Source organism: Oncorhynchus clarkii, chromosome 23 (genome assembly GCF_045791955.1).
Source record: "Oncorhynchus clarkii lewisi isolate Uvic-CL-2024 chromosome 23, UVic_Ocla_1.0, whole genome shotgun sequence".
Classification (NCBI taxonomy): domain Eukaryota; kingdom Metazoa; phylum Chordata; class Actinopteri; order Salmoniformes; family Salmonidae; genus Oncorhynchus; species Oncorhynchus clarkii.
Window position 1 is genome coordinate 29,710,363 of NC_092169.1, and position 25,540 is coordinate 29,735,902.

The window sequence follows — 25,540 nt, forward strand, 5'->3', positions numbered from 1 at the left end:
TAGGACGTAGACAATTTTGACTTTGGCTCTGGTAACTAGTGACAAGCGGTCAGTAGTTTAGAATTTGATGTGACAACGTTGACGTCACGTGATCCAACATGGCGGCGCTCGCGTCCTTGATGCTCAAGTCCAGATCAGGTAAAATATACACATTACAATTTATTTGCGTTAATTCAAACCTCTCTATGAAACACACTAGTATACGTCAATGACGCTCATGTATTGTAGTTACCCAGCTGATTAACGTGTTTTTGAAGCTAGCTGGCATGGCTTTAGCCACTCTCTCGTGCCTCCATAGCCGAAAATTGTATATTTAAGTGGATATATTTTTTAAATTTAACTAGGCAAGTCAGTTAAGAACAAATTCTTATTTACAATGACTTCCAAGGAACAGTGGGTTAACTGCCTTTTTCAGGTTCAGAGGCAGAACAGATTTTTACCATAGTCATCTACCATAGTCATCTAGCAACCTTTCGGTTACTGGCCAAACGCTAGGCTGGCTACCTGCAGATGTGATGCAGCCTGGATTCGAACTAGGCATTGCAGTGTCTTAGACCACTGCGCGACTCGGGTGCCCACTGGTTTTGTTCGTTGTTGGCCTGCAAACCGTGCCAATATATTCTCCAAACGCTGTCTTCGAAGGCATTATCACTTTTATACCATGAGTTACCAACATATTAAAATAATGATTGACATATTTTCATTAAACTTTATTTTGACTAATTTACTCATACTATTTAATCCTTCTGCAAGATATAGTCCCCACACAAATCTAGGGTTGCTAGAGACACGACCCAGTTGTTCAGTCTTTTTGTTTTGTTTGTAATGTTGCGGCCCAGTCGTTCATTCTAAATGTTCCATTGTCATCCAGGCTGGCAACTTTCTTATCCCTTGCTTGCTAGCTAGCCAAATACGGCTAACATAGTCAAGTCAAAAAGTGCAGCCAGAATAACGGCAAAGTAGCCGCACTTGCGTTGTCATAGAAAATGTGCTCACTCGTCAGGTCACTGTTATTCAGAGGAGCTAGCCAACGACACAGCAACAGTAACACAATCACTTCAATCGGAACCTGGAAAGACTGCAAATGAGCTACTTTTCATTTTCATTTAAAAAAAATATATATATCCATAAAAATGATGCCAGCTGATTCATGATTTCAACTGCCTGTCTGTCTCATCCTGACAAGTTCATTACTATGTCACAGCAGGAGATCAAATTTGAATATTGAAACAATGCAAATGTCGGAGATGGACAGTGAGGTTTATTCAAATCTCCCTGTTGAAAACAAAATGTTAGTCTAAAATATATGTGAGATAATGTCTAGATGCTTTTTATAGTGGAGATCAAGTTTATAAATTACCTGGCTGGGCTGATGAGACAGTGGATTGCGCAGTCAAATGGAACAGAGTAAATGGGCCTTTTAACATAATAGATTTAGCGGTGGCAACTTGTGGAATTGACACCGCCTGGAATGCAGTTTTAACCAATCAGCATTCAGGATTAGACCCACCCGTTGCATAAAACTAAGACCACAGCCTGTCGCTTCCAATGGGAACAAATGAGTCATAGTAGGCAGAACAAGCAAAGAGGTGGGCAGAGCCAAGCACAAGCTAGCGAGAGCCTATTGGCGTGTTCTAGCCAACATTTGTATATTTCCGTTAGGGAACACCTACCCTGTGAAGTGCGCAATAACTCAATTTGCATTTGCACTCTTAAACAATGCATTTAAAAAAAAAATTAACAAAGGGTAAAGTCAACAAAACTTTGTCCACTCTGTTCAAAAAAATAATATCGTTTTCGGAACAGAACAGTATTGAGATCAAATGTATCATGATTGAGAATGTGCAGAATGTTGGACAAAATCAATTTTGCCTTAAAATGGTCATAGTGATGTAGAATACACAACCAAATGATCCAGGTGTACGAGATATAAAGATTATAAATGATTCACACAATTGTGGTAATGTGCCCAAAAAGCTGTCTGAATTGCTGATTTCTGAAGATGTCATTATCAATCATTTAAATATTTAATCTTCAAATGTCTAAAATGCATATGTACAAGTGAATAGTCATGGATGTGAGCTGATTTAAAATATGCAATATTGTCCAATGAACCGTTTTCATAAAACAGAGGACCAGGAACTTGTAAAATTCCATAAGATTGCCAATACGTTTTAACCAAATATCTTGATGTTGAGAGCAGCAAACCATTACACATAGTTCGTTTTAATTCAGATGTATTTTTATTATGGGGTTATAGCAGATTGGTCTGTTACTAGAGTACTAAAATGTATATAATTGTCCACAACAGGCCCAACATTGGATTTTACTACAATGGAATGGAATGTACAGGAAAGGTTTAAAGTCCTCATAATGAAAACAGTTAAAGGATAACATTGTTTATAATTTGAATCAGACCACATGACTATTTACATGTATAAATCTATTTTACATGTTTGAAGATGTTGAAGGAATTCTAAATTCCTCTGTATTATTTCCCAATCAGAATGTAATACTCTGTCAATGCATTCGAAGGGTTTGTAAGACCCTTAATTTATAAGAATGGACAGAGCCCCGGTCTTAAAAGTCAGGTAACAGCGTTTAATTCAAGAGAGTACTGGGTACATACACATTTTTCCACAGGTTATAAACTGAAAATGACGTCAGCGTTTTCTAAATGTTCTATCTCTTCATGACACTAGTAGAGAGGCCCTATAGTTCTCGAGCCTTCCCTCCTCGCCTGAAGCCAAGGTCCGTCAGAGTAGATAGCATTCTAGACAGTCTGGAGATAGTCCGTCCCTGCCATCTGGAGATAGTTCATTCATTTGTACCAAGGCACTGTTCTAAACTCCTGACTATATTATATACAATTGGGAATGGGAGCAAGAGAGAAAATTCATATATGTACAGTACATAATAGCATTTGGACTAGTCAGTCCTGATTGAAATGTATACATAATTAGTCATCATTGATAAAAATTCCCTCAACATATCCACCCTTTGATTAAATATTATACATTCAAACACACATTGTAGTTATATTGTAATATTGAAAAGCCCATTTCTATTTTTATTAGAGATATTTCTTGTCATCAAAACATCACCTAAACATAACCCAACACTTGTATTCGCCATAACTGTTTCTCAGGCCTACATCAGAATCATAACTCTTCTTATCAGGATTTTCGTTACAATCTTCATTAAAAAAACAGTCTAATATTGAGATGGGATACAACCTAGCCTCCCTAATCATCAAAAATGGTCTCATCAAATATAAATTCCCCACAAATAAAATATCCAGATTCGTCCACATGTTCTGTAGACATGCATTCAGTCCTCCACGGGTCAGAACCTGGAATTGGCCCATACTGCACCATCTATTGTCATAGATTTCTCCAGAGTCCTGGAAATAAGTCCTCATACACAGGGAATTAGACAACAGCCCCCTAAAACTAAAACAGTCACACAGGTGAATATAGCCCATAACACAGTGATCATAACATTTTTCCAAACATAATATCAAACCAATTATTCAGAGAAGTATCCACCCCAGAGTTTTCTGCCAACTCGTGAGCCAGGGTGGTCAAACCAGCTAAGGCTTTGGTCACTGATCCATCCGGAGCCATTAACATATCAGCCATTAACATATCTAATGCAATTCTATTCTGCCAAGCCATCCAGCTGATTGCTTCAGTCTGTTCTGCAAAACCTTTAATAGCATCTCTGGTATACTTGTTAAAGCGCTGTTGATTATCATAAATATAATTAATCCAGTCCACGTTCTTATTGAGAGTAGACCCCCCGGAAATGCTTAACTCTAATCCTGCTAGGATCTGATTTCTTGCTTTGACTCATCTGGCACCCCCCCTGGAACCCCAATGTTATCAATGTATATATACTTAGCCAATAGAGACCCGGATGGAATAGCTCTTTTCTCCCATTTGGCTATACTTCATGCCTTGGTGTTGAATGAGTGTGAAAGGCACAATGGAGCATAATCCTGTCCAATCTGTCGGTAAAACCTCGCCCTGATATCATTTCCCAAGAGTACTGTACCGGGCCAAACGGTAATAATCTCCTCCGGTCACTGTAAAGGGAGGAACCTGGGGATTTAAATAATGACAGTTGTATTGATTTGCACTATCTGGCATTCCTGCTTTCGTGAACAGCTTTACCATACCGGCCTAAACTCCTCTACCCAGAACCGTACTAGGGTGTCGACCAAGACCTGGTCATATCCATACCACAACCCTAGATCCTCCTTCATTTTCAGTTTAAAGGGTTAGGCGTATCTTTATGCAATACATCCCTCTCTCCTGATTACAATCAAAAACTCTCACCTTCACTATACTCTACCTTCTTCCATACTGGGTGATTGGATTCATATAGCCCTCTCTCTCCAAATGAGCTATGACCTGTGTCCACGATCAATATGGGAACCTGCACCGATATATGCCATAATGGCTCAGAGTCCTAGACTGCCATGTAGTTAGAGACTCCATTTTGATCTACATAAAACTCCATTGAGAGATCCTTTCCAACCTCTACTCTAACTTCCTGTCTACCTAGATCTAGGGATCTCTTATGCTTATTTTGGAACAAAATCCTCATCGTCTAAACCATGGGTCAAATTACCACTCTCCGCATACTTAAGTAGGACGTGCTGTATCAGGAATATGTCACCCACGATAAAACAGCTCAGACGAACAGTTTCCATGTGAAGCCTCACCCTCTCCCCGAGAACACATCACTTAGCAAGAGCCAGACACATCTTCACTTCTATGAACAACAACAGGGATGAAAAGACAGGGAGGGTTTTCATTCGAGAGATGGCCCCCGGAATTCTGTTAATTCCAGTTCTCCTCTCGAACACTGTTTATTGTTCGACAGTGTCAGTGTGTCTTACCCTCCCGCCGTGCGATATGAATCCGGGTAGCTCTTTCAGCTAGCTATCACCAGGAGTCCTTGGTATGGTCCCCCCAACAAGCCTCTGGGACTGGATTGAGTGACTTCACCTGTAGTTCATCTGTAATGCATAAAATCCTGGACCTACAGGCTTGGTTAACAAAAAGTTTCTCATATGCTTTATCTGATAGCTAAAAAATGTTTTTATTTATTTTTTATTATAAGTTTCTTATCCAATAGGCCACTAACTTACCCACCCCCCTTTTGATACCTGGCTCTGCCCAGGTATCAACCTTATATACCCTAAATAATGACTTAGGTAGGATTAGTAAATTATCCTAATTTTCAGACATTATCATGCATGTCCAATTCTCTCTTGGGCATCCATTCATCCCAATCATGTATCAATTCTCTGTCCAGTGGCTTATCTAGTTTAAGAAGTATCTGTGCTATTTATATATGTTCCTAAATATATATATTTACCGATTTCAACAGTAATTCCTTTCTCTGCTATTTCTCAAAATGCCACTAAGCGTCTCACTGTTTGACTATCTAAAATCATTGATTTTAGAAAAAACATGTCTATAAGTGGCCATCTCTAAAGTCCTTACATTTCCTTAATCAATCTATCTTAGTCCTTACAATAATCCTAAATCACCACAGATGTCCTATATTCCTGTCAAATGTAATAATATTTAAAAGACCTCCTAATGGTTAACCAGAGCCTGAACAAATGCTAACCATATCGAAATCCTTCCGACACTTTACAAGCTCTTTACTTCAAGAATCCTCAGTATTCTATCTGACAATAACATGGAATACCTTATCTACAGTAATTTATCACCCCTATTTATTCTCAATGATAAATATAAATATTTTCTGTTGTAATATCAAATCCATAATAGCCAATTCAAAAACTTCCCAGCTAATATTGTAAATCAGCTTCAGTGATTCAAACAACAATTCTAAGCCCAAAACTAACACTCCATTATAACTAATTTACCTTAAAATGAGTAACCCAACTGACCACAATTCATTATACAAATGGCTCTCCCCCGGGGCTGATCAGACCCCAAAAGATAGCCACGATAAGGTCAAAAGGTCATACCACCCCCCTTATTTTTTTTAGTCATGTTTCCATACCATTTTAGACATATTAAAGAACCCTTTATCCTTAAAATAAAAATAATCACCTGTGTAATTAAAACCCATAAAATTAAAACTCCTAAATAATCCATATATGAGTGTACCCCTTTAAGATATCTTGTCTCTGGGAACATGGAAATCCCCTTAACCCAAACGTTTACTACAAAAACAAAACCTAATAATTATGATAATCCCCTCAAACTCAAATAATTTGTCTCGATGTTTCATGTTTTATTCGTGTTCCTCCAAATTGTCTCCCCAAAATACTTCTTAAATACCCAGCCATTAGAACCACACACAACTGTGATAAACGTATACTGTCTCTGCGGGCCTTTCATTGTTCCCCATAATGAAAACAGATTCTAATGTTAGTATACCTTAACCTCCTGTTTAATTTCAATGGTGTTATCTGAACAATCAAACCAAAATCAATAACCGGGAAGTACTTGTGTAAATTAATTAAAATAAAATAAATCTGCCTTATTTCTCAGCACTTGGTTAGAACACCACTCCCCGTCTTACATCGACCACACCCGTCGCCCCGTACCTAGTGTATATCTTATCTATCTCTGTGGCTCAATTCATGTTTAACGTAAGTATGTTCAGATGTTGATTATGTAATTCTACCATATTAGTATAGTTCAAACCTCATAATATAAATCTACACACAGAATTTTACGTTAATAGAGTTTAACACTTTTTCCAACAGTCATGCACACCCCCTCAATATTCTATGATATAACTCTGTGCAAACATCTCGTCAGCAAGCCTGCGACTTTTTCAACATTCTCACCGGTACCAGCTCCAACTGAAATACCTAATGTACCACACTCGCTTGGTCCCCGACCTCATTCATACCGATATTAGTCCCTGACTGAATATCAAGCGTATTTCATGCACACGATTTGAGTCTCACAAATCTTCATTTACGCCAGTAAGCTTCAATTTACACCATACACACACAAATCTTCATTCACCCCAGCAAGCAGACCAGTGGGAGACGCAATGGCCCCGCCTTCTGTCCATTCTCTGTACAGCTTCTCACCCCGTTTCTTCCACTCCTTACCCTCTCTGCCTTCCTCAAGAAAGAAAAAAACCACCCTGTTACGGATGTCTACGTATCGGGAAAAGCTTGAATAACCAAATTCAACCTAGCTAACTTCCCGAAACATATGCAGTTATGTTTTTCTATAGAGGTTGCTTTTCAACATTAAATACCCTAACCTCAGCCCAATTCGTAGCGACTTTCAATGAATTGTAAATAATTGTTGTTCGATAAACCAAACCTAATTTATCACATCTGTTCAAATCTTGAATTATCATTTATCACCCCAACCAATATCTCTAAATTCGCTAATTTTATAAAACATTTCGATGGGTATAAATCGTAATTGTCTCTTTGTTATTATTTTGAATTCATTTTGATCTAGTAACTGTCTCGTCTTTGACTTAGTATTTTAAATACGACTCTATTCCCAATACGTTATTCACTTGTCTAATTAAAACTCATACTAGCATATGTGAGTGTACTCCTTTAAAATACCTTGTCACTGGGAAGAGGGAAATCCCCTTAACCCAAACTTTTACTACTACAACGAAACCCAATAATTCTGATAATCCCTTCACATCGTTTGTTTTAAATCTCTCGATGTTTCATGTAACTCATTCAGTCTATCTTCAAATTGTCGTACCAAAATATTTTATACACTGCCATACACTCAAACCACTGTGATAACCGTGCACTGTCCCTTTAAGATAAAACATTTTATTTTTTCCCCGCAATCAAAACGGAAAACAGATCATGTTTAGAATACGTTACTTTTTGTTCGAATTCACTGGCGTTACCTAACCAAAAATCAATACTTAGGAAAACAATCACAACTTTTCACGATTAAACTATTCTTACCTATTTTATAGTCCAAAGCGTTGCACCATATAGCCCATTGAGTGCCTAGCACTTCCGTTGCAAGCTGTAGCATCTTTTCAGACTATCTTTACGATACTTCTCCTTTTTAAAAGATATGTATTTGGAACTTATAGCCGCTTTTGAAAAGTAACTCTAAGCTATAATGCACGCATTTTCCCTCTAAATGCCACAACCCCTTTTCTCTGTTTAAATTTGAGGAACGATGTTGTTCAATGTGAAACGGCACCACAAATCTGCCTGCCTCTGTAAAATATATATTCCCTATTCAGATTGCGTTCAGTTTTAAATTATAATCATCAAAGTAAAACCAACCCAACTTCTCAACTTACTATACCCTAACATCTGAACGTACCATGTTTTGTGCTAAATTTATCATATGTCAGTCGATTCATAAATAGCTATAACGTCCGGATAGCACGAAATTGTATCGTATCTCTCCGTTATTCCCTACATTTAACTTTAGGTGCCTTTCTCTTCTATGATACATTTATTTAAATACGACTCCCCTCTTAATACATTATTCCACCAGATCATTTTGGGCAAAATAGCGTATTACCTCAATTGTCTCGCCATTATTTTGAACGCCTTCTTTTTTATTATTTTTTTATTCAATCTAAAACACATAATAAACGTTCAGTTATATTTAGACAAACACTGGCGACCGTATTTTTCCGGCAAAACATGCAAATAGGTGAATTACACTCTAATATCAGTTTTAGTTAACCGCCTCGGCTGGGAACCGAACCGTGGATTGCCGTTGGTAGGACTGCTGCGCTCACCACTATACTACCAACGCAATGGGACTGACTGAAATTCTCCGCAAATAGACCCATTTTACAGTTATCTGTATTTGTTACTCCGGCAAATAGCACCAATTTAAACACCCAAAGTTTTCCCTCAGTTAGGATTCTCATTAATCTCGCTCCCTTTATATCTGACTCTTCCTTTTTTTTACACGATTTTCGCCTCTGACTTTCCCCACAGTTAAATTACAACCTTGTTGACGACGTTTGCAGGGAGTGTTACACTCCCGGGCGAAATGTCCAATTTTGTTACAATTAAAACATCTTCTATTTTTCTTTTTACTCACATTATCCACTTTTCTCGACTTTATTCCCTTCTCTAACTCCATTATACCTCCCTCGGCTTCAGCGGGATCCACATACATGGGTGGTAATTTCACAGGTAGCTCCTGCAGCCGTATTCTTATAACCACTATTTCGTCGACTGGATTATCTCTGTATTGTTGGTATAATCGAGGAAGATATAGTTTGTTACCCTCACCTCCACCTAATTGGTTAACTTTTTCATCTGCGGGAGCGGAGGGCAGCGCCTCTCGAGTCTTGTCAGATTTAACCTTTTTTCCTGCGCGTCCAATTCTCTTTTTTGCTTCCGAAAGCCAAACTCCGGCTGTGTATAACCCCTGTAAATTCGGATTTTTCACATTATTTCCACATTCCTTATGTATCTGTTTTATAAGGGATTCCAGCTTTTCTACATTTAGGCGGCCATCAAAATCGTATTTCTTTCTCCATCTTAGCCCGAAATCAATGTTTCTCTTGTCTCTCTGTTCCATATAACGCTCGTCTCCCGTTAGTTCCGGGGCTTCTTTTGAGGCATTTCCACCCATCCTTAATCCTTACCGTTACTAGTAGCTATGGTATTTAATCACTTATCTATGCCTTACTATATTTAAATTTTAAATTCTATGTGCGTGTCTTTCTACGAATTAACAATTTGCCGTTACTTAATTACTTTTAGTGCTTTTCTGTCTGACTATGTGTGTGTCTCTTTAAAAATAATCAGTATGTATTTTCCTTCCTGTGAACCGCGTCCATAGAAGACTTTTGATCAGACATCACATTTCACTCATAGGATATTCTTTTTGGGACTTTCAACATTAATGTCTCATATCTCACTACTCTAGACTAAGTTAACCTCTCCTGTGAACCGCGTCCATAGAAGACTTTTGATCGGACATCACATTTCACCCATAGGATATTCTTTTTGGGACTTTCAACGTTAATGTCTCATATCTCACTACTCTAGACTAAGTTAACATCTCCTTTTTTGGATATACATTTTTTTCAGCATCGTACAGGTTCAATTATTCTGTACGCCTAGAATTACCCTGCCTTCTCACCACGCCTAATTTATCCTCACCTGTTATATATATTATCTGCTACTTCTTGATAGTCAGACTACCTCCCATATACAGATAGATTACTCAGGTTCAAACTTTACTTAGGTATGTCTTTTGAATTAATGGTTATCCTATTTGTACGGAACAAGCGTCCTAATTCTCCAATGCGTACTATATCCCTTCCTTAATAACCTTCTGGCGTGCAAAACCAGGATTTATTAAGCTCTAGTTTATTTATGGTAGTGCACCTTACCACAGGTCAATTTCAGACCTGTTTCCTTCCTATCGATTTTGGTTAAAACCCAAGGTAGAAACACATTTTATTTGTTCAGAATATTCAAGCACCTATTATTGATTAAATCCAACTCCTTTATAACATTTTAATCAATAAATATCCTAAATAATCCCTCCCAAATTCGAGAATAAAGGCTACTGACCTGCTGCCGACTGGGTCATCATTGATAAAAATTCCCTTAACAGAAGATGAAGTATTGCAATTAAGGATTTAAACATTCTAAAATGAGTGATTCGGACAGCTTTTTGGGAACATTCTTTCCACAATTCTGTGAATAATTTACCATCTTTACAATATGGCACACCTGGCTCATTTGGTTGTGTATTCTACATCACTATGAAAATGTTAAGATATTATTGGGCATGCTACAATTATATTTCATACAGGTATGGTCATGCGCAATTGATCCATAACAGTTGTTTGGCGGCCATATTGGGGAAAGGTTTCTATGGGGTTGATACGTGAATCCTGTGATGGCCCTGTATCTACAAATATTTTTTAAACCCTGTTCTAGCTGTGTGTCTGTGAAATGCGGCGCCTCTATCACCAAAGTTACAATCCAAAAACATAGCTACCCCACTACATGGAATTCTATGGCAAAGCTTCAAACATTCTAATGTCAATGGCAGAATATGGGTTATTTTTTAAATAATAGTTGTATCTGGTGCTTTCAGATTTGGTTATATTATATATCATTTGAAAGGTCATTTTAATGACCTTTCAGAAGAACTTGTCAAACAAAGATGAAAGTGTATCAGGGTTTACATTGTTAAAGCAATTTATACAGGTACATTTAGTAAATTTGCCAGTGGCATACCAAGTGAAAACTACTGGCCTGAAGGAGAGTATTACTGGGCCGGCCAAGATCACAGGAAAGCACACAGAATTTCAATCATGGGTGGTTTCATTTGCAGTCTGGGCAAGTAACTTATAGCCAACCATGCAATCTGATATTTAAATCGATTGTTTGGAAAACTAAAATAACACCATCCCCCCCCCCTCAATGATGACTCTTTGATGAAAAGCAATATATTTAGGGCCTGCACAAAGCCAAATATACACTGGAGTTTCTTACCAAGATGACGTTAAACATTCCTGAGTGGCCTAGTTACAGTCTAATATTACATTTAAATATGTATTCAGACCCTTTACTCAGTACATTGTTGAAACACCTTTGGCAGCGATTACAGCCTTGCGTCTTCATAGGTATGACGCTTCAAGCATGGCACACCTGTATTTGGGGAGTTTCTTTCATTCATCTCTGCTGATCCTCTCAAGTTCGGTCAGGTTGGATGGGTAGCGTTGCTGCACAGCTATTTTCAGGTCTCTCCAGAAATGTTCGATCGAGTTCAAGTCCTGGCTCTGGCTGGGTCACTCAAGGACATTCAGAGCCACTCCTGCGTTGTCTTGGCTGTGTGCTTAGGGTCGTTGTCCTGTTGGAAGGGGAACCTTTGCCCCAGTCTGAGGTCCTGAGCGCTCTGAATCAGGTTTTCATCAAGGATCTCTCTGTACTTTGCTCCATTCATCTGTCCCTTGATCCTGACTAATCTCCCAGTCCCTGCTGCTGAAAAACATCCCCACAACAAGATGCTGCCACCATCACCATGCTTCACCGTAGGGATGGTGCCAGGTTTCCTCCAGATGTGATGTTTGGCATTAAGGCCAAGGAGTTCAATCTTGGTTTCATCAGACCAGATTATCTTTTTTCTCATGGTCTGAGAGGCCTTTTGGTGCCTTTTGGCAAACTCCAAGTGGGCTGTCATGTGCCTTTTAATGAGGAGTGGCTTCCGTCTGGTCACTCTACCATAAAGGCCTGAATGGTGGAGTGCTGCAGAGATGGTTGTCCTTCTGGAAGGTTTTCCCATCTGCATAAAGGAACTCTGGAGCTCTTTCAGTGACCATTAGGTTATCGTCACCTCCCTGACCAAGGCCCTTCTCCCCCGATTGCTCAGTTTGGCCAGGTGGCCAGCATTTGGTGGATCCAAACTTCCATTTAAGAATGATGGAGGCCACTGTGTTCTTCGGGACCTTCAATGCTGCAGAAATATTTTGGTACCTTTCCCCAGATCTGTGCCTATCAATCCTGTCTACGGAGTTCTAAGAACAATTCCTTCGACCTCATGGCTTGGTTTTTGCTCTGAAATGCACTGTCAACAGTGGGACCTTAATGTATATAGACAGATGCCTTTCCAGTGCCTTTCCAAATCATGTCCAATCAATTTACTATACCACAGGTGGACTCCAATCAAGTTGTAGAAACATCTCAAGGATGATCAATGGAAACAGGATCCACCTGAGCTCAATTTTGAGTCTCATAGCAAAGGTTCTGAATACTTATGTAAATAAGGTATTTCTGTTTTTTATCTTTAATGCATTTGCAAAAAAATCTACAAACCTGTTTTTGCTTTGTTATTATGGGGCCTTGTGTGTAGATTGAGGATCATTTAAAAAAAAAAAAAAAACATTTTAGAATAACACTAACATTACAATGTGGAAAAAGTCAAGGTGACTTTGACGGACCCAGACTTTGACGGACCCTCCATCTCCAAATTGATCCCGCTCCAGAGTACAGGCCTCGGTGTAACGCTCATTCCTTTGACGATAAACTTGAATCCGACCATCACCCTGTGGTGAGACAAAACCACTACTCATCAGTGGAAAGCACTTTTTGCCAGTCCTGTCTGGTCCAGCAACAGTGGGTTTGTGCCCGTAGGCAACGTTGTTGCTGGTGATGTCTGGTGAGGACCTGCCTTACAACAGCCTACAAGCCCTCAGTCCAGCCTCGGACAGTTATTGTTGCCATCCTGTACTTGTCCCGTAGGTGTGATGTTCTGATGTACCGATCCTGTGCAGGTGTTGTTACATGTGGTCTGCCACTGCGAGGACGATCAGCTGTCCGTCCTGTCTCCCTGTAGCGCTGTCTTAGGCGTCTCGCAGTACTGACATTGCAATTTATTGCCCTGGCCACATCTGCAGTCCTCATGCCTCCTTGCAGCATGCCTCCTTGCAGCATGCCTAAGGCATGTTCACGCAGATGAGCAGGGACCCTGGGTATTTATTTTTGTGTTTTTCAGAGTCAGTAGAAAGGCCTCTTTAGTGTCCTAAGTTTTCATAACTGTGACCTTAATTGCCTACTGTCTGTAAGCTGTTAGTGTCTTAACGACCGTTCCACAGGTGCATGTTCATTAATTGCTTATGGTTCATTGAACAAGCATGGGAAACAGTGTTTAAACCCTTTACAAAGAAGATCTGTGAAGTAATTTGGATTTTTACGAATTATCTCTGAAAGACAGGGTCCTGAAAAAGGGACGTTTTTTGTTTGTTGCTGAGTTTATATACACATCAATATACACATCAATTACACAATACATATCTATAAACACCAATTACACTATACACATCTATATACACTTAAATTCACCAACAATCCTGAAATTTCCTTCCCCAACTACAACATTTTCTGACAATATAGAACTGCGTAACGGGGCGGAGTTAGCCTGCAGAGTTCCGTCATACTATCCAGGTCTGTGCCCAAACAATTCAAGCTTCTACTTTTAAAAATCCACCTTTCCAGAAACAAGTCTTTCACCGTTGCCACTTGTTATAGACCCCCTTCAGCTCCCAGCTGTGCCCTGGACACCATATGTGAATTGATTGCCCCCCATCTATCTTCAGCGTTCGTACTGTTAGGTGACCTAAACTGGGATATGCTTAACACCCCGGCCATCCTACAATCTAAACTAGATGCCCTCAATCTTACACAAATTATCAAGGAACCTACCAGGTACAACCCTAAAACCGTAGCCATGGGCACTCTCTTAGATATCATCCTGACCAACTTGGCTTCTAAATACAACTGTGCTGTCTTCAACCAGGATCTCAGCGATCACTGCCTCATTGCCTGCATCCGTAATGGGTCCGCGGTCAAAAGACCACCCCCCATCACTGTCAAACGCTCCCTAAAACACTTCAGCGTGCAGGCCTTTCTAATCGACCTGGCCCGGGTATCCTGAAAGGATATTGACCTCATCCTGTCAGTAGAGGATGCCTGGTTGCTTTATAAAAGTGCTTTCCTCACCATCTTAAATAAACATGCCCCATTCAAAAAAATGTAGAACTAAGAACCTTAATAGCCCTTCGTTCACCCCAGACTTGACTGCCCTTGACCAGCACAAAAACATCCTGTGGCGTACTGCACTAGCATCGAATAGCCCCCGCGATAGGCAACCTTTCAGGGTAGTCAGGGACCAATATACACAGTCAGTTAGGAAAGCTAAGGCTACCTTTTTCAAATTTGCATCCTGTAGCAGTTTTGGGACACTGTAAAGTCCATGGAGAATAAGAGCACCTCCTCCCAGCTGCCCACTGCACTGAGGCTAGGAAACACTGTCACCACCGATAAATCTACGATAATCGATAATTTCAATAAGCATATTTCCTCCTGCAGCAACTTGCTCCCCCCCCCACTTCTCCTTCACCCAAATCTAGACAGCTGATGTTCTGAAAGAGCTGCAAAATCTGGATCCCTACAAATCAGCTGGGCTAGACCATCTGGACCTTCTCTTTCTAAAATGATCTGCCGAAACTGTTGCAACTCCTATTACTAGCCTGTTCAACCTCTCTTTCTTATCTTCTGAAATCCCCAAAGATTGGAAGCTGCTGCGGTGATCCCCCTCTTCAAAGGGGGAGACACTCTAGGCCCAAACTGTTATAGACCTATATCCATCCTGCCCTGCCTTTTTCTAAAATATGTGAAAGCCAAGTTAACAAACAGATCACCGACCATTTAGAATCCCACTGTACCTTCTCCGCTATGCAATCTGGTTTCTGACCTGGTCATGAGTACACCTCAGCCACGCTCAAGGTCCTAAATGATATCATAACCGCCATCGATAAGACACAGTACTGTGCAGCCGTCTTCATTGACCTGGTCAAGGCTTTCGACTCTGTCAATCACTGCATTCTTATCAGCAGCCTTGGTTTCTTAAATGACTGCCTCGCCTGGTTCACCAACTACTTATCAGATAGAGTTCAGTGTGTCAAATTGGAGAACCTGTTGTCCGGACCTCTGGCAGTCTCTATGGGGGTGCCATAGGGTTCAATTCTCGGGCCGACTCTTTTATCTGTATATATCAATGATGTCGCTCTTGCTGCTGGTGATTCTCTGATCTACCTCTACGCAAATGACACCATTCTGTATACTTCTGGCCCTTCTTTGGACACTGTTAACGAACTTCCAAACGAGCTTCAATGCCATACAACACTCGTTCCGTGGCCTCCAACTGCTTTTGAATGCAAGTAAAACTAAATGCATGCTCTTCAACCGATTTCTGCCCACACCTGCCTGCCCGACAAGCAACACTACTCTGAACTGTTCTGACTTAGAATATGTGGACAACCACAAATACCTAGGTGTCTGGTTAGACTGTAAACTCTCCTTTCAGACTCACATTAAGCAGCATCTCCAATCCAAAATTAAATCTAGAATCGTCTTTCTATTTCGCAACAAAGCCTCCTTCACTCATGCTGCCAAACATACCCTCGTAAAACTGACTATCCTACCGATCCTTGACTTTGGCCATGTCATTTACAAAATAGCCTCCAGCACTCTACTCAGCAAACTGGATATAGATGTCTATCACAGTGCCACCCGTTTTGTCACCAAAGCCCCATATTCTACACACCTTTGTGACCTGTATGCTCTCGTTGGCTGGCAATTGCTACATAATCGTTCCCAAACCCACTGGCTCCAGGTCATCTATGTCTTTGCTAGGTAAAGCCCCGCCTTATCTCAGCTCACTGGTCACCATTGCAACACCCACCCGTAGCACGTGCTCCAGCAGGTATATTTCACTGGTCATCCCCAAAGCTCCCTTTGGCCGCCTTTCCTTCCAGTTCTCTGCTGCCAATGACTGGAACGAATTGCAAAATCACTGAAGTTGGAGACTTATATCTCCCTCTCTAACTTTAAGCATCAGCTGTCAGAGCAGCTTACCAATCACTGTACCTGTAGACAGCCAATATGTAAATAGCACACCCAACTATCTCATCCCCATATTGTTATTTATCTTCTTGCTCTTTTGCTCCCCAGAATCTCTACTTGCACATCATCATCTGCACATCTATCACTCCAGTGTTTAATTGCTAAATTGTCATTATTTCGCCTCTATGGCTTATTTATTGCCTCACCTCCCTAATCTTCTACATTTGCACACACTGTACATCGATTTTTCTATTGTGTTATTGACTTTAAGTTTGTTTATGTGTAACTCTGTGTTGTTTTTGTCGCACTGCTTTGCTTTATCTTGGCCAGGTCGCAGTTGTAAATGAGAAATTGTTCTCAACTTGCCTACCTGGTTAAATAAAGGTGAAATAAAAAAATTACACAATACAAATCTATACATACATCAATTACACTACATATCTATATATATATATATATATATATATATATATATATATATATATATTTTTATTGTGCCTTTATTTAACAAGGCAAGTCAGTTAAGAACAAATTCTTATTTACAATGACGGCCTAACCCGGCCAAACCCTAACGATGGTGGGCCAATTGTGCGCCGCCCTATGGGACTCCCAATAACGGCCGTTTGTGATACAGCCTGGAATCGTACCAGGGTCTGTAGTGATGCCTCTAGCACTGAGATGCAGTGCCTTAGACCCCTGCGCCACTCGGGAGCCCTATATTCACATCAATTCTATACATATCTACAGTTGAAGTCAGAAGTTTACATACACCTTATCCAACTACATTTAAACACAGTTTTTCACAATTCCTGACATTTAATCCTAGTAAAAATTCCCTGTCTTATGTCAGTTAGAATCAGCACTTCATTTTATGAATGTGAAATGTCAGAATAATAGTAGAGAGAGTGATTTATTTCAGCTTTTATTTCTTTAATCACATTCCCAGTGGGTCAGAAGTTTACATACACTCAAGTAGTATTTGGTACCATTGCCTTTAAATTGTTTAACTTGGGTCAAATGTTTCGGGTAGCCTTCCACAATAAGTTGGTGTAACTGAGTCAGATTTGTAGGCCTTCTTGCTCGCACACACTTTTTCAGTTCTGCCCACAAATATTTTATAGGATTGAGGTCAGGGCTTTGTGATGGCCACTCCAATACCGTGACTTTGTTGTCCTTAAGCCATTTTGCCACAACTTTGGAAGTATGCTTGGGGTCATTGTCCATTTTGAAGACCCAGTTAAGACCAAGCTTTAAATTCCTGTCTTGAGATGTTGCTTCAATATATCCACATAATTTTCCTGCCTCATGATGCCATCTATTTTGTGAAGTGCACCAGTCCCTCCTGCAGCAAAGCACCCCCACAACATCATACTGCCACCCCGGTGCGTCACGGTTGGGATGGTGTTCTTCGCCTTGCAAGCATCCCCCCCTTTTCCTCCAAACATAATGATGGTCATTTTGGCCAAACCAGTTCTATTTTTGTTTCATCAGACCAGAGGACATTTCTCCAAAAAGTAAGATCTTTGTCCCCATGTGCAGTTGCAAACCGTAGTGTGGCTTTTTTATGGCGTTTTTTGAGCAGTGGCTTCTTCCTTGCTGAGTGGCCTTTCAGGTTATTTTATTTTGTTTTTATTTGACCTTTATTTAACCAGGTAGGCAAGTTGAGAACAAGTTCTCCTTTATAATTGCGACCTGTTCAAGATAAAGCAAAGCAGTTTGACATGTACAACAATACAGAGTTACACATGGAGTAAAACAAACATACAGTCAATAATACAGTAGAAAAATAAGTCTATATACGATGTGAGCAAATGAGGTGAAATAAGGGAGGTAAAGGCAAAAAAAAGGCCATGGTGGCGAAGTAAATACAATATAGCAAGTAAAACACTGGAATGGTAGATTTGCAGTTGAAGAATTTGCAAAGTATAAATAGAAATAATGGGGTGCAAAGGAGCAAAATAAATAAATACAGTAGGTGGATGAGGTAGTTGTTTGGGCTAAATTATCGATGGGCTATGTACAGGTGCAGTAATCTGTGAGCTGCTCTGACAGCTGGTGCTTAAAGCTAGTGTTTCCAATTTCAGAGATTTTTGTAGTTCGTTCCAGTCATTGGCAGCAGAGAACTGGAAGGAGAGGCAGAGTGGCTGATGGAATTCTTCCGCTGGCCAGCTCCGGAATAATTGATGTTTGCTCTGAGACCGAGGTACGCCAATAGTCACTCGGATAGCAACTAGCTAGCTGCAAGATCCAGGTGTAAATGTCCAAAGCTTGCGGTAGAAGTCCGGGGATATGGAGAGAAAATAGGTCCGGTATGCTCTGGTCTGAGTCGCGTTGTACAAAACTGCCGATGGCTTTTCGAGCTAAAGGATAGCTGATGACCACCCACCGTGGTTAGCTGAATACTAACGTTAGCCAGTAAACTGGCTAGCTTCTATTGTGGATTTCAGATTTGAAGTGAATAATGCTTTTTTTTTTTTTTTTTTTGTGAGGCGGGTTGCAGGTGAGTGTTTTGAAGTTGAAATTTTTGGAAAAAAATATATAAAAAGATATGCGAAGAAAATATGTAAATATATATATATATATATATATATATATATATATAGAGAGAGAGAGAGAGACACGACAAGATGAGGACAAAGGACGTCTGACTGTTATGCCATCTTGGGGAGCAGGTTGATATGTTATGTCGATATAGGACTCGTTTTACTGTGGATATAGATACTTTTGTACCTGTTTCCTCCAGCATCTTCACAAGGTCCTTTGCTGTTGTTCTGGGATTGCACTTTTCGCACCAAAGTACGTTCATCTCTTGGAGACAGAACACGTCTTCTTCCTGAGCGGTGTGGCGCCTGCGTGGTCCCATGGTGTTAATACTTGCGTACTATTATTTGTACAGATAAACGTTGTACCTTCGGGCATTTGGAAATTGCTCCCAAGGATGAACCAGACTTGTGGGGGGCTACAATTTTTTTCTGAGGTCTTTGCCGATTTCTTTTGATTTTCCCATGATATCAAGCAAAGAGGCACTGAGTTTGATGGTAGGCCTTGAAATACATCCACAGGTACACCTTCAATTGACTTATGTCAATTAGCCTATCAGAAGCTTCTAAAGCCCTGACATCATTTCTGGAATTTTCCAAGCTGTTTAAAGACAGTCAATTTAGTGTATGTAAACTTTTGACCCACTGGAATTCTGATACAGTGAATTATAAGTGAAATAATCTGTCTGTAAACAATTGTTGGAAAAATGACTTGTGTCACGCACAAAGTATCCTAACCAACTTGCCAAAACAGCAGGTATCCTAGTGGTTAGAGCGTTGGACTTGTAACTGGTTGCAAGATTGAATCAACCGAGCTGACAAGGTACAAATCTGTCGTTCTGCCCCTGAACAAGGCAGTTAGCCCACTGTTCCTAGGCCGTCATTGAAAATAAGAATTTGTTCTTAACTGACTTGTCTAGTTAAATAAAGGTTTAAATAAAACTATAGTTTGTTAAACCTCTTGAGGGGGCAGTATTTTGTTGGGGGCAGTATTTTGTTGAGGGCAGTATTTTGATGTTTGCATGAAAAACGTACCCAAATGAAACTGCCTATTTCTCAGGCCCAGAATCTAGAAAATGCATATAATTAGGATAGAAAACACTCTAAAGTTTCCAAAACTGTCAAAAATATGGATACTATTTGGAATTTTTGTCTGCCCCGTCGTGACCGCTCGAGCCTGTGGATTTCTGAACATAATGTGCCAAACAAATGGAGGTATTTTGGATATAACAATAATCTTTATGGAACAAAAGGAACATTTATTGTGTAACTGGGAGTCTCGTGAGTGCAAACATCTGAAGATCATCAAAGGTAAGCGATTCATTTTATTTATTTTCTGACTTTCGTGACCAATCTACTTTGCTGCTAGCTGTTTGTAATGTTTTGTCTGCTGAGAGAGATGTCCATACATAAACGCTTGGTATGCTTTCGCCGAAAAGCTTTTTTGAAATTTGACACGCCAGGTGGATTAACAACAAGCTACACTGTGTTTTGCTATATTGCACTTGTGATTTCATAAACATTTAATATTTTTAGTAATTTAATTTGAATTTGGCGCTCTGCAATTCAGCGGATGTTGACGGAAATGATCCCGCTAAAGGGATGGGTGCATCAAGAAGTTAACAAGACATTTGTGGAGTGGTTGAAAAACAAGTTTTAATGACTCCAACCTCAGTGTATGTAAACTTCCAACTTCAACTGTATATACACATCAATTACACTATACACATCAGTTACACTATACACATCTATATACACATCAATTGCACTATACACATCAATTACACTATACACTTCTATATACACATCAGTTACACTATACACTTCTATATATATATACACATCAATTACACTACACATGAAAAACAAACACAAAACGCGACAAGCAAAACAAAATATGAATGTGGAACCACCACATTCTTCAGTAAAAAGGCCCCCTAACATCTGCCTGAATTGCCCTAGAAACACCAACTTGTACTTTTGGTAGATCATTCCACAAACTAAAAACAGATTTACCTAACTCATGTCTACTTTATGATACAAAATGCAATGATGTGTACTGAACTTATCACCCGTAATAAAGCGCTATGATAAACTGTGTCCAATGGCTTCAATAGTGTTCAGCTGTGCTCCATATTTTCAGCTGAGAACCCTAACACGGAACCCAAACAGGCTGCGCGCGTGCGCTATCGTGCATAAATGTATTTTGTCCCCCTACACCAAACGCGATCACGGCACGCAGGTTAAAATATCAAAAGAAACTCTGAACCAATGACATTAATTTGGGGACAGGTCGAAAAGCATTAAACATGTATGGCAATTTAGCTAGTTAGCTTGCACTTGCTAGCTAATTTGTCCTATTTAGCTAGCTTGCTGTTGCTAGCTAATTTGTCCTGGGATATAAACATTGAGTTGTTATTTTACCTGAAATGCACACGGTCCTTTACTCCGACAATTAATCCACACATAAAACGGCCAACCGAATCGTTTCTAGTCATCTCTCCTCTTTCCAGGCTTTTTCATCTTTGAACTTATATGGTGATTGGCATCTACACTTTTACCACAACAACCGGCAAAACATTTAGTCTTTCAATCACCACGTGGGTATAACCAATGAGGAGATGGCACGTGGGTACCTGCTTCTATAAACCAATAAGGAGATGGGAGAGGCAGGACTTTCAGCGCGATCTGCGTCAGAAATAGAAAGGAGTTCTATTTTAGCCCTTGGCAACGCAGACACTTGTTGGCGCGCGCGCGTGAGCAGTGTGGGTGCAATAATTGAATAAAATGGATTTCGAAATGTATTTTGCGACGCTCGCAAAATTGCAGGTCTTCTGCTGTGTCCGGTCTGGTCAAGAGGCTGAAAAGCCCCCTTGGTGTCTCGAGCTAATTTATTCCCAACATAACCATGCTATCCAATCCCTGAACAGCAGGGACACTTATAGTTGACAAAAACCTAAATGTTCTTTGTCTGTCACGAATGTTGCTAAAAATTATATTTGAACTTACTCTAACAATTGTCTATGGGGTTGGTTCGTAATAGGGTGGAACTTTAGACAACCTTTCTAAAGGAACTTATTATTAAAGACTTTGTTGTAGACCCGGGGTTGGGTTGGGTTAAATGCAGGGGTTGGGTTAAATGCAGAAGACACATTTCAGTTGAATGCATAAGAACAAACACTATGGACATTTGCTAATGTAAGTTCAAATATAATTTTATTCAACATTCGTGACAGACGAGGCGTTTAGGTTTTCGTCTATGTAGTAATGTTGTCCAGGGATTGGATAGCATGGTCAAGTCGGGACTATGACTGGTGTATCAGGCTACTAGCTACCTACATTGGAAAGAAGTTGCTAACATAGCATGAGCATCACAAATGGTATTGAACAGCCCACTGCCTTCATAAAAGCCAGACAGTAATTTATCAACTGTATTGACTGCTTCAAATGTATCCCCTTGCTACAACTGCTACAATGTTAACTCAACAAAATTGCAGGTCTTCTGCTCCCTTGCCAGTCCTCTGCATCCAAGAAGGCAGGCGGTAGCAGCAAGAACCTCGGGGGAAAGAGTCCGGGTCGCAGATATGGCTTCAAGAAAACAGACGGTAGCTACGTGAATGCTCTTATTTGTCAGTATGCTATGCTTAGTTCTGACATCTCTGTGAGGTGCATGTTATGTATTTTGATCTTACACATGTCATGTTTGCATAGTCTAACTAACACTTCTGTTATGTTGGCATCCACCTTCAGCGAACTTTGTCCATGCTGGCAACATCCTAGCAACACAGAGGCTCATGCGGTGGCAACCAGGAGCACGTAAGGTTTCTCACTTTCACTGTTAATATCCTGAGGTGTATTCATCACATGCACATCATAGCAAATAGTTTAGCACCGCAGCTAAATGTTTTGCAACAGAAACATTTTACTCCAAACAGAAAACTATTTGGAAGTTTCTATTGGACAAATTTAGGTAGGTCCCTCCTTGTTTCTTTTGATTCCGTTTGGTTCCTAGTGAATACACCCCTGGAAGCCTTCAAATGTCTGCAAGTCGCCGGTTGATTGTCAACTAATCGCTCTTACTCTCTATCCCCCATCTCTGTCAGGTGGGGATTGGAACCAACAACACCCTTTATGCCCTGGAGGATGGCATTGTCAGGTTCACAAAGGAGGTGTATGTTCCAGCCCCACGTAGCACTGAGACATTCAAGGTCATCACCAAGCTGCCCACGGGAACTGTGCTCTACAAGACCTTTATCAACATAGTGCCCAACAAACAAGAGGGCAAATTCAAACTGGTTGGCATGTTCTAAAGACTGCTGACTCATTCATATTCCACTCTGTGGAAGATCAAATCCTACTTTTTCTATGGACTTGGCGGATTGAAAGGTTCTGTTCAACCGCGGACTCCTTTGTCGTGAATGTTGTGGAACTGAGCTGCTGTGTGGTGAGGAGGATTCTGGAAGTTCTGAGGGAATTCCTCAAAGCTTCCTGTGTTGTTGTGGTGACCGTTGCCATATTTTCATTGATCCTACACAATTTGACTATGGTCGAAAGTTTAATCAACCTGACTTATTGTGCTGTAAGAAGACGTGTCACTCCATCCAATAAAGTTTTTTATGAACTGGGTGGTTTGAGCCCTGAATGCTGATTGGTATTCTTACAGCTCTAATGATGTTGGTAACCAGTTTATAATAGCATTAAGGCACCTCGCAAGTTTGTGGTATATGGCCAATATACCACAGCTAAGGGCTGTATCCAGACATACCACACCCCTTCGTGCCTTATTGCTTAAATATATGACATCAGCAATCTGTTATGTGCATTGTAAGCTTAGTCAATGGAACAATTTCATGTGTATCCAAAAGTATTTCATTTTTGGGAATATTTTTGTATCATCTGGTGGGGAAAACCCTATGGTTGACAAGGAAAACATGAAACCACCCCTTGATCAAGTGTGAGTGTGGTCTATAGTTCCTGAACTAACCACAGGGTGTTTCAAGGTTTAACACAGAGGTTTCCCCTCTGATTTCTCCAAACAGGCCACAGAGGGATAATGTGAAACAAAAAAAATACTACAAAGCAGAGGGAAGTAATATCACAGTTTTTAGCATCAGACTGTACTCTAAAGAACTCTCCTTAATAATTTACTCTCAGCGCCATGTGGTCTCTTAAAGCCAACTACCTCTTTCACATAATTTTGTGTTGATGACACCGGTTCAAGAGATGTTGGGTGTTGACTTGTAACCATTAACTCAAATTTGTATCTGGGGAATTTTGTGTAAACCCATTCACAATCACCAGGATTGACCCATTTTAGAGAAAAACAAGAAACTCCAAATAGACACCCATGACAAGATGTGTGTAGTATTCCCCAAACATTTTACAGATCATTCTTTACTCTGAGTTTAAGGTGCCATGTTTTTTGTGTTTTTGTTTTTTTTAAGAGTATGAGTTACAGATAGAATGAATGGTATTTCAACTCTCATAGTGGTATGCAGGGGAGTGTGGAGTACATTCAGAATACCCTTGGTACCTTCACTATGAAATGACAGCTTGTCAAAACATGTATGATGAAGGCCCTCTCTACTAACTGATGAGTGCTGTACTTGAGATACTATATATTTTTGTACATGATGTATGTGTTATGAGAGTTGATAAGGGAGGATAATGTACAGTACACAAGAGTTGGGGAGGGGGGGGGGATAACTCTGCAAAGAGGGAGAGGTCAAAATGAGGTTGCGACTCTCTCCACTGATTGACTCACTGTCTAGGTTATGGACATATTTGTACCTGGTAGAGAAAAACAGATGACCAGAAACAGGAGTGTATTCCCTTTTGATATCTTGACACTATATTATATTAATCCTCATCAGATTGATATAGCTCAAGTTAATACAAATCTTTTTTATTTAAGCGCATAGTTCAGCTATTTCATTTATTTGCATAGGTCATTTAAGCGCATAGGTATTTTAAGTGCATAGTTTACTTTTACTTATTTTTTGATTTGGGTGAGACATAATATTAATGTTTTGCATAGTTACGTATCTGTCTAAAAACGCATTGAGAAACCCCATTCCAGTTTAGCCCAGAAGGTAAAACGTCAGGGTCATGGTGAGTTTCTCTGCATAGTTAGTTTGACCTGGTTAACCGTCCCTGAGTGAACACAATGTGTCCCAAATGGCAAACTATTCCCTATGTAGTGCACTACTTTTGACAATTAGGGTGCCATTTGGTACACAGACATTGTCTGTCAGTAGTGATAATTTGTGGTGCATTCAACCACAACAGCTCTCTGGTCTGGCCCTACACTCAAAGATATCAGTACATGTTAGGTAGCTAAGTATTCATAGCTCAGTGTTCTTTTGTAACGAGGGGATTTAGATTTTTCATTAACACGTTCAACCCGAGACAATGTCTATGTTTTGTGGTTGTCTACGACTTTGAACGTTGTGATGAAGCATCAGATGTCTGCTGCTGAGGTGCAGACGTCATCTTTCCACACACTGGAGCATGTCTAGAGTTTGAAATGTAGGCTTATTTGATTATCTCAGGGGTGTCAAACTCATTTTGCACCAGGGGCCGCATTCGGTCTCAACCGAGG

General features: G+C 40.1%; 1 protein-coding gene across 1 annotated transcript; it reads left to right on the top strand.

Annotated features, from left to right (window-relative positions):
- The first annotated feature begins 77 nt into the window (after positions 1-77).
- Positions 78-23,494, top strand: LOC139381657 (large ribosomal subunit protein bL27m-like). Its single transcript, XM_071125339.1, has 4 exons — positions 78-138; positions 22,437-22,544; positions 22,690-22,760; positions 23,043-23,494. The coding sequence occupies exons 1-4, from the start codon at positions 99-101 to the stop codon at positions 23,247-23,249; spliced, it is 426 nt and encodes a 141-aa protein (XP_070981440.1). The 5' UTR covers positions 78-98; the 3' UTR covers positions 23,250-23,494.
- Positions 23,495-25,540: the final 2,046 nt, after the last annotated feature.